Source organism: Thalassophryne amazonica, chromosome 13 (genome assembly GCF_902500255.1).
Source record: "Thalassophryne amazonica chromosome 13, fThaAma1.1, whole genome shotgun sequence".
Lineage (NCBI taxonomy): Eukaryota > Metazoa > Chordata > Actinopteri > Batrachoidiformes > Batrachoididae > Thalassophryne > Thalassophryne amazonica.
This window is the reverse complement of record NC_047115.1, coordinates 51,996,489-52,007,397: the sequence shown is the minus strand read 5'-3', so window position 1 is coordinate 52,007,397 and position 10,909 is coordinate 51,996,489. Positions and strand designations below refer to the sequence as shown.

The window sequence follows — 10,909 nt, the reverse complement described above, 5'->3', positions numbered from 1 at the left end:
CAGCCCTGCAAATGTTGGCCTGTCCAGGGCATACCCCATCTCTCACCAAATGACCGCTGGGATATGCTCCAGCCTTAACTGGAATAAGAAGGGCTTAGAATACATATATGCTTTCAATAGGAGGCAGACACAATTTTACCCTCAGTCTCCCTGAAAGAACTGCTTTTGACATCAACAGTCCACATTGACAAGGTTGTCACTGTGCATCTCCTTTCTTTCACGCCACCTAGTGTTTAGATCCAACACTGCACAACAGAGAGAGAGAGAGAGAGAGAGAGAGAGAGAGAGAGAGAGAGAGAGAGAGAGAGAGAGAGAGAGAGATCCCTCCTCCAGATGACATCAGCGCTCTATTGAAGCAAAGCTCGAGGCAAACACAACTCCACATTTGTGTTGAGATCCAGTCGTGCGTCCACATCATCACACAGCCTGCACAGTGTGCATGTGTGTCTGCGTGTGTGTGGAGGGGCTCCAGTAAACAGACCAGAGCTGCTACACACAAACTGCTACTGTCACTGAGGAGCTTTTTTTTTTCTTCCCACCCTTGGATCTCACTTCTAATCCTCACAGCCTGCAATGGATTATTAATATTTTTCCCCAATTTGTGGTCTCCTGATTAAAAGGATACTTTTGCATTTTGTGGTAAGTACATTTTTTGGTGGCATAATTATGATGGGAATGATTTTTTTCCTTCTTTTAAAAGAAAATTTTATGGACTCTATATTCTTAGCAGCGTCTTGTGACCAATCCTCGTTTTTTTTTTTTTTTCCCCCCCCCCCCAATCTGTGGGACGCGTTCTGGACGCTCGGATCGCACATTTAGTAACATCACTGTAATCACAAAATTCTGACTTCTTTGAGCGCTCATTCTAATCTTTCCAGAAGGGGAGGAAAAAAAGAATTTGCCTTTCACTCTCATGGCTGCAACTCTGCTGCTTGTCCATCTGACAGCAAACTCGCTTTTTTCGCCCTCCTCCTGTGCGGATCATTTCTCCTCGCAAACTGCTGAATTTGTGCTCGCATCCGTTCTCTGCCTCTCGGTTAAAAACACACACACACAAAAGCCTCAAAAGAGCAACAGGAACATTAGCATTTTGGGGAGGGAAAGAGTGCAAAGAGTGGAGTGGATGCGCGGACCGTGCGTCGGTGGCGCGCCCCGGTGTGTGTCTGAGGCTGCAGCAGCAGAGCTGGATGTCAAGGAGCAGCTGCTGCACCAAGTCTCACCAAATGCGTCTCCAGCGGCTCGGACGAGTGCGTTATCTGTGCCCCGCTGAAACCGTGTGTGTGTGTGTGTGTGTGTGTGTGTGTGTGTGTGTGTGTGTGTGTGTGTGTGTGTGTGTGTGTGTGTGTGTGTGTGTGTGTGTGTGTGTGTGTGTGTGTGTTTAACTATGAGCCTTAATGCACATATTAAGGCACAACTCCTTTCAAATACAAATAATTTAAAAGGCTGTGCGCAATCATGATGGTGCACAGTGAGAGGAGACAGAAAATCCAAATTACGCACCAGTTCGCATAGAAGCAGCGTCTCATTTAAGTGTTGGGGGGGGGGGGGGGGAATCATACATTATGAATGCATCATGACATTTCTTTGCACTCAAAAGGCTCCAAAAATAAAGCTTTACTTTTTTTCCGGCTGGCTGCAGCCTCTTCCACACAATGCTGACAGATTCATGCAATAAATCTGCCATTCTGGTGTCATGTCAATCCAATTTAAGGGGAAAACTCAATCATAATTGGAGGGGAGGGGGTGATTTCAGTAAATTAACTCAATTTGTCAAGCAATAGTGTATGCTTTGGAGACAAAGCAATAAATAGCCTGTTAACATGGTGGACATGAGGACAGGCCCAGTTGTCTGCACTGATGATTGCCTCAGGCGAGATTCCCCAGTCATTTGCTTTCACTGGGAATTCAGATTAAAAAAACATAACGAGGTCAATACAGTTCTAAATTCAGTATGAATGGATGCATAGCAACCATCATAAGCAGACGAGATGCTGCTCATTTCATAATTCATTTAAGCACTCAGCAGTGTCCTTTATCATTTTACCAAGCCAGAAAATCACACGTGCACATACACAGAGTACAAACAAAATGCATGAGCATTACTGCAAAGAATGGGTCAGAAAAAGCTTTTTAAGTCAGGAAAGGCTGCAGAGGAGCAGGGGAGGGCGCTTAACAAATCCTTGGCTTGTAGGAGCCTGGCCTGTGCTGAGATGTGCTGCTGTGAGCAGCTTAACATGAGAATTCAGTGTCTTGATGTTTGCTTGTCACAGGCAACCACATACACGTCTCATCTCGCAGTCCCTACCACCCCCATGTGGGGGAAAAAACATTGCAGCTGCTCCAGATCTCTCCTTTCAGTCGGTTACAAAAAAGGCCCCCGGGTGTCCCGGGCCTCTCTACGCCCTTAATGGGCCAGTAACGGTGTCATCTGTCCAGCACACCTAAAGAGATCACTGGGAGGTCACTATCGAATCTGGGAGGGAGGAGGAGGGGGTTGGGGGGGGGGGGGGGGGGGGGTTTGCAGTGAAATGTGCCACAGATTTTTCAACATCTTCTGTTTGGCTCAAATGTGCTTCATGTTCCTGTGAATTCTGATGAGGTGATGAGTGCTGCGTTGTGTTTCAGGACCACATTGTACAATGCAATCAAATGTGCATAAAATGGTTTTGTGGAACACTAATTTCATACAGAACCACAAAGTGAAAGAGTCAAATCAAGGCTAACCAAAATGCAGAGCCTTCATGCTACTTGTGATTCAATGCTCAGCTTTCTAAATTTACAAATAGAAAAAGTAAAAACTAAATTAACTAAATAAGACCAGTTCTTTGCAAAAACAAAAACAAAAAAATCTCGAAGGTTTTCTATCCTTTCTTTTTTTGGATATGTGTGCCTGTCACTCCTCCAATTATCGACCTCCTGATAATAGCTGGATGCAAAAAACTAGAATTGGAAATTTATTGCCCTCAATAACTGCATTGTGTGCAATCATAATTCAAATCTACACTGTGAATTCGAATGAATAATCATCAGCAGATACAAACAACATTGATTTCCCACTGGAGAAGTGCACTGTGGTTCAAAATTAATTTCAGGGCTCATGAATAATTTAACACTCAGCCATTAGGACTTCTACAACTCTGTCTGCTCTAAATGCAGCCCATGTAAAATTATTCTGTATTTTATTGAACTAAACATCATTACACTCCACAGTGCTTTTGACAGGCATGAAATTATTTCTATTTAAGTTTTCCCCAAGCTTTTCTTGAGCGTTGTATGACTGGAGGGCACGGGGCATTGTACTCTGTTATTGAGGCGAATGTGCATTTATGCGTGTTGAGCTCACAATGGCTATCAGTGTCCATCTTTGTGGGAGCCTCCTATGCTCTCCACTGAAAGGTAACTAACTGTGTGCACACTCGCATACTTTTACCAGGATGCTCAATTTAACTTTGCCAGTTCAAATTAAATGAAGCAGAAGCTGTTTTGACTGCTACAGGAATCTCCTGTCGGCCTGTTCCAATGATGGAGAAAAACATCAATCACGATAATGTTTTACGCCGTCGCTCTCACAATGCGCTAAAATATTGGGTACATAAATGTACATTTGCAGGTGTGCATGTTATTACTGATGCAGTGGGAAAAGCTTGCAAAGTAGACTATGGAGTATAGATTTTTTTTTTATGTGTATGAATAAAATGTTTTAATACCTCTACCCCCTACCCCGTCGAGGCTGCAAGGTCTACATGTTTGCCTCGTAACAAATAATAGAGGGGCCGCTCTACTGAAATCCGATGAGTTTAGAAGAAGAAAATAATAAAAAGCAACCAAGCATACTAGCCTATGATTTATTAAAAAAAGAAAGCATGATGTACATCGTTGAGGAAAGGCCTCTCTCTTCATATCCACTGAAGCCTATGATTCATTCTATTTAGGATTATACTCACACAAATGTTTTGAAATGAACAACCCCCTTTTTTATTCAATATGTTCAGATTCTCTCATCTCAGCACTGGCTTGCCATGTTGCTGTTTTACCATTAGTAGACATAAACTGTGTAAGCGTATTTATGCAAAAATAAATAAATTAATTAATCCAAAAACACCACTAATCTGAGGGCAGACACGCATCTCTCACTGTGTTCTCTCACTGCGACAGAAAAGGAAGCAATTTTTTTTTTGTGATGCTAAGAAGATGAAGCTTCAAATCATTCATCGTTAGGAATGTTCAGATGCTGGAGTGCTTCGTAAAATGAGGTGAAAAGGCCTACTTAATATTAAAATGATTTGAGGTTTTAAATAAAAAAAAAGTTCAATCCACCAGATACCACACATCCCTTTATCACCCTGCATTTCTAAAAGACCATTATGGAATTTCTACCATTTTTACCCCCCTGTCCCTTTTATTTCTGATTTTAGAAGAGGTCACAGCTGGTGTGTTATTCCCACCGGCTTGCAATCTACTGCTAATGCTATACGAGACTGAAGGCGTTTAGACTGAACAGTAGGATGAGGGTGGTGTTAGCAGTTGGGGTGATTATCATACAGCATCTCAGGAGTTGTAATCAAGTGACAAGCTTCCCAACTGCCCAATGTTCTCCTTGTCATAAGCTACAACTGTTAACTGGCTGGGCTCCTTGCTCCTAATTTAGCTTAACATTTTTCAGCGCACAGCGGCTGCCAGCGGGTCACATGGACGACTAAATGTAAGGACACAATGCTATTGTGTTTTCAGGGGAAACAACATTTTCTTTGCAAAGGAAACTTCTATTTTTGCAAATAGAAGCGGCATTCATAGCAGGTAATGAAGCAGTGGGGGTGGGTGGGTGGGGGAGTGAGGTTCAGGAGTCAAAGATAGGAGCTGGGAGTGATGGGGGGGCTACACGAAGAGAACAGCCTCCCTCTTCCACACGCAAAATTCACGTGCAGCTAATGTTTGAAGACAGTGTTTAAAAGCCTGAGTAAATCAGCAAGTACTGACCTTTTTTGGGGGGGCTATCTCTCATCTGCAAAAGTGCAATTATCTGAAAATTTGCACAGACTGCATTTTCCCTTCCAACAATTGATGTACTTGTTCTGTTGTGAAAGAGCAAAAGGGCAGCTTGACCAGGGTGGAAGAGGACATTCAAGCACCACCCACAGTCTTCGTATTTGGGTCAACGTCATTACAAAAATGTTATGTATTAACGAACTGAAAAAAGGCAACAGGGTCAATCATGGCCAACAACAACAGGTATGTTTGCTCTAAGCTATCTAAAGATCTAAGTTCAGACACTAAAGACATTTGTTCCTCTCTTTGTTTTTTTTTTTTCTAGAGCATCACTGTGTGCGGACGGAACAGCACAAGTCCAGTTCCAGACGTGTGGGGATGAGTTCAGATGGATAAGCACCTTTTGCTGTTTTGATCCTTGGAGGAAAGGCGAACACTGGTTATCTGCTTTACAAAGACTGTCCAGAGCCCTGGATTTATGTGTAAACAGGCTTGAGCAGGCAGCAGAGGATTCTGGGTTACCTGAGGACCTGGAGTACACAAGAGAACTTGCCTGGACTGAGCCTGTTGCACAGCGGCTTGGTGTGGCTCAGACCAGCTTTGTGTCGACTCATTATGCCTGCTAGGCTTGAGTGCAGAAATGAGCCTTTAACTCAGCCCATTCTACAAGAGGATCACTATACAACACCAAAAAATCTAATCTGATATTATGGCCACTGAGCGCAACGAATTCAACGCCAATTAGGATTTTAATATTACCTGAGAGCATACGCATTGCTGGTGAGAGGGGATGCTTTTTTCTACAGGCTTATTTGCCATGGTAAAGGCATTGAAACGTGTGAGACCCTAACAACACAGAGGAGGTCATCGTCCAAACAAGGATCAGCTCAGCAAACACTGACCAGGCCAGGATATCACCGAAAACCCCTCTGTCAAACTTTTCCTCTCAGAAGTGCAGTAGTAAATTCAAGAGGAACTCTTGATTGGATTTCTGGTGGCTGTAGGGGGATTTACCGCATCTTACAAATCAGGTATGACAAATATAAATGGCTTTGCTTCTTTCCACTTCACTGACCAAACCACAATTTCTAATGAGACACACAGGAAGAGGGGTCACACCAGGAACACATAATTAAAGCAGTAAATCAGCATTAGCCTAATTCAAATGGAACTATGCGGTGACAGGGAGGGAAAAGAAGAGCCAGGCAACCAGTTAGCACCTTCTGCTTTGCACCATAATTTAGCCAGTTTCAAAGATATTGACCCTAATCTGAACAACTGTCAGATTTGCAGTTTTACTTAAATTATCAGAAAATCATAGCTGAACTGACAAAAATGAGCTTTCTAACGGGATATTAACTAGATTACACAGAATCCTTTATCCTTTTTTGCTACTAATCCATTAGATAATTATAGCTACCTTGTTTTGTTGAAGGAGAGAGCTTTTTTCTCCAGCTAGTAAGAGCCCATTTGTAATATAGAATTTGAATAGTGAAAGGCTGGGTAATGGGCCAACAGGATTTAAAGAGTATTTTGATTCCACAACAGTTCATCAACAAAGGCCCACTCTGTTCACCATGATGGTCCGTCGTGATGAAAAGTGGCCTTGAGACACAGAATCATGTAAAACAACTCAAAAATATGATTACGTTTCAAAAGTCACAGCTAAAATGGAAGCACAGAGAACAAATTCACAGAGCTCAGATTTTGAAGCATTTTTAAAATCATAAAATAAAGAAATTAAAATAGTCTACTTAGCAGCCCAGACTACCTTTTAGAAAAATGGTATTCTCTTCATATTATAGTACTGCAAATATGAATACGATAGGTTTTAACGTAACCTCTCTACCATCCCTAATGTTCAATTGATATCTCTTTAATAGGAGAAATTCAAACTCTTTTAGCAGTTACTTAATCCTCAAAGTGCTTTACACAGCATTTCAAACACCAAGCAATTATGGTAACGTGAATTTGGCTCTCCTTTAAAGCTTCTGTGCATTAAACATACCCTTCTATCTTCCCTTCAGGAGCTCTTCAGTGATTCGACCGCCAGACAACACAACTTCAAGATGGTGCGTCTGTGCAAGGCCTTTATTCTTTTCCTCATCAGGGTTGGGCTTCTGCTGGGCCTTGCTAACCCTCTGGTGACCTCTGCCTCATGTCCCTCAGCCTGTCGCTGTGACGGGACTTTCATCTACTGTAATGACCGTGGCTTGACTTCCATTCCTACCGGGCTGCCCCAGGATGCTACAGTGCTCTTTCTGCAAAACAATCACATTAAGAGTTCAGGAATTCCTACAGAGCTCCGCAGGCTCTCAAATGTTGAAAAGATCTACCTTTATTGTAATAATCTGGATGAATTTCCTACTAACCTTCCTCTTGGGGTTAAAGAGCTCCACCTTCAGGAGAACAACATTCGGATGATCACCCATGCCTCCTTAGCCCAGATTCCATATATTGAAGAACTGCACCTGGACGATAACTCTGTATCAGCAGTCAGCATAGAGGAGGGGGCCTTCAGGGACAGTAATCACCTCAGACTGCTTTTTCTCTCGAGGAACCACCTAAGTACCATCCCATTAGGTCTACCCATGAGCATTGAGGAGCTACGCTTTGATGACAACCGAATCTCCTCCATTTCAGAGCAGTCGCTGCAAGATCTCATCAACCTCAAGCGACTAGTCCTGGATGGTAATCTGCTCAACAACTATGGAATTGGGGAAATGGCTTTCATCAACCTGATCAACCTGACTGAACTCTCACTAGTGAGGAACTCACTGACATCGCCACCAGCCAACCTGCCAGGCACCAGTTTGGAGAAGCTACAGCTACAAGATAATCACATTAATCGAGTTCCGCCTGGGGCTTTTGCCTTCCTCAGGCAGCTGTATCGCCTGGACCTGTCTGGTAACAACTTGAGCAGCCTCCCACAGGGTGTCTTTGAAGATCTGGACAATCTTACACAGCTCCTGCTACGCAACAATCCCTGGCAGTGCACTTGTAGGATGAAATGGGTGCGTGACTGGCTGCGGTCCTTACCATCTAAAGTGAATGTACGTGGCTTAATGTGCCAGGGACCTGACAAGGTTAAAGGTATGGCAATTAAAGACTTGACGACAGATATGTTTGACTGCACAGATTCAGAATTCAGCCCCACTTTTGAGACAAGCACGGTCTCCAACACATACCGGCCCTCACAGCCTCAGTGGCCCTCATTTGTTACGAAAAGACCTGTAGTTAAAGGGCCTGACTTTGGCAAGAATTACCACAGCACTACCACTTCATCAGGCAGAAAGATTATAACCATCAGTGTGAAGTCGAGTAGTGCAGATACAATACACATATCATGGAGGCTGTCACAACGCATGACTGCCCTGCGACTCAGCTGGCTAAAGCTGGGCCACAGCCCTGCCTTTGGCTCAATCACTGAGACCATTGTGCAGGGCGAGAGGACGGAGTACCTGCTGACTGCACTGGAGCCAGAGTCTTCCTACAGGATATGCATGGTTCCCATGGAGACCAGCAACATTTACCTTTCAGATGAGACACCTGTTTGTATCGAGACAGAAACCGGTCCTCACAAATCATACAACCCAACTACAACTTTAAATAGAGAGCAAGAAAAAGAACCTTACAAAAATTCCAATTTGCCATTGGCTGCCATCATTGGAGGAGCTGTGGCTCTTTTGGCAATTATCATGTTGGCGCTGGTGTGCTGGTACGTCCACAGGAATGGTTCACTTTTTTCCAGGAACTGCACCTACAACAAAGGTCGTCGGAGAAAAGACGACTACGCTGAGGCTGGCACCAAAAAGGACAACTCCATCTTAGAAATACGAGAGACTTCTTTTCAAATGATACCAATAAATCACTTGCCTGTGTCCAAGGAGGAGTTTGTGATACACACAATTTTTCCACCTAATGGTCTGAGCTTATACAAAAGCCCACATAGCGAGAACAATATTAACAACAGGAGCTACAGAGACAGTGGAATACCAGATTCAGACCATTCTCATTCATGATATTACATATGGACCTTTCTGATGACTGGGTTTCTCAAACAGAGTGGCAAGCGTTTTACAAAACACTGGATCTATGAGACTAAGGAAGCAATGTTCTGTACATTTGCCATATAATTTATATTTAATGACTTTATGAAGAGGAAGAACGTTTTTGGTTACAGGCCATCACTGAACCATCAGTGGGTTTCGTAACTAGTTGCAATTCTATATTTTAGGGATTTGTAGTAATTTGTACTGTATTTCCTTTGCTTAAGGTTATCGACCAACTAAACTAAACTCTGTGTTCTACTGAGATATGATGACTTGTCAACTGTGAAAAGTGGGTTTTCATTGCTGTGTTGAACAATCAGACTTTAGAAAACCTTGTAGTATAAGCACAGGTCATTCTTTTAACTTTGTGGCTGTCTGAAAAAGTAAAAAGCAAAAAAATGACATGATGTAAACTAAGACACACATGATAAGAAAAGCAGGCATGTTGCCCTCAAAGAATGAGCAACTATCAGCTGTCTCTACTAGAGACAGATTACAGGAACTAAAAGATGAGGGGCCATGCTTTATTCCCCTGCCTTGTTCAGTCAGTGTGTAATTTCTTTCTTTTTTTCTGTTCGTAAGCATTAGAAACACAACAAAGTAACCCAAACAGGGTTCATCTGTTTCTGATGGGATTGTAGGCTCCAGCACAGAGTGAGATAAAGCACACAGACCTTAAGGAGCCCTCTGCTCCTCAAAACAATTAGAGTGGACAGGCTGACAGAGGACTCCCCACACTAGCACCATCCCCACTTGTATGGGCAACAATGGCCAAACGACAATGGCGGCATTCTTTAGTACTATGTACCACACGTCACTGTAGTCACCAAGCCCCCCTCCCAAAAACAAAGTATAAAACTGGTGGCTTGCATTAGAATACCACAGCAATGTCAGCAGCTCCTCGTTATGAGTATTATTTTGTATTATTTTCCAAATGAACAGACGTTTATGTTGCCACGATTTAAAATTAACTGTTCTTTACAATTGAAAACCAAAGTGCATTATATGCCCTTTGGCCAGTCTTGTATGTGCCTTGATCCAATGCTTATTGTATTTAGCTTTTTAAGAAACCAGTGACTTTTTTCATACACACTTGAATATGAAAAATATTGGTCATATTACAAAATAAAAGTGGGCAAAACCAATGTTGCTTTTTCTTATCTTGAATTCAACTAACACCACTCAAGACAGTGTCTCATTGTGCATTGCTTCTATTGCCTGTTTGTCTTTGTTCAACTAGAACGTAGTAAACACTGAATACAAGAAGCCTCTTTTTATTCACTCATATCTTAATTTACAGTCTGTGGTGACTAACTGGAATGTTTGAACATTAAAAATTATAACCTAGAAAATTTTAATTCTGTACAAAAGTGTGAACTCTGGGATCTAAACTTAAAGTCATCAAATGGCGTCTCCCAGATTTAGTAAACTACTTAGTAATAATCAGATTCTGTGCTGGAAACCCAGGTTTTTGCACCACGGGAAATCTGCACAGCAACATCTGCTTGAGGCTGCAGTTGTTCTTTCATGTGGTGAAACCATGTGTGACTTATCCGATTGGCCAGACAGAAAAATATCACAGGAGAGTAGAATTAGGGCTGTGGAGAGATTGGACTCTAGGGTTTGATGAGCTCCCCACCATACACCAGGGAAACAGAAAACTAATGACGAACCACCATATGGAGGGTGGTGCAGGCAGATCGTTTGCGGATGCGTGTCTCTTCAGAGGGCAGAGTGTATATACCCTGCTTCTAGCTACAAACTTAATGATATGGTTACCATTCATTTTAGCAAGACCTCATGAAAAGTTGTAAAGGCAGATGCGTGTTGGAGCATTCTGCAAAAGCAGCTGACAGAACATCTCATTCAGT

General features: G+C 42.7%; 1 protein-coding gene across 1 annotated transcript; it reads left to right on the top strand.

Moving 5' to 3' along the window:
- Positions 1-378: 378 nt before the first annotated feature.
- On the top strand, positions 379-10,183 carry flrt3 (fibronectin leucine rich transmembrane 3). The gene is made up of 3 exons (XM_034184235.1): positions 379-639; positions 5,312-6,017; positions 7,014-10,183. Exon 3 carries the CDS (start codon positions 7,056-7,058, stop codon positions 9,006-9,008), a length of 1,953 nt encoding a protein of 650 aa, XP_034040126.1. The 5' UTR covers positions 379-639; positions 5,312-6,017; positions 7,014-7,055; the 3' UTR covers positions 9,009-10,183.
- Positions 10,184-10,909: the final 726 nt, after the last annotated feature.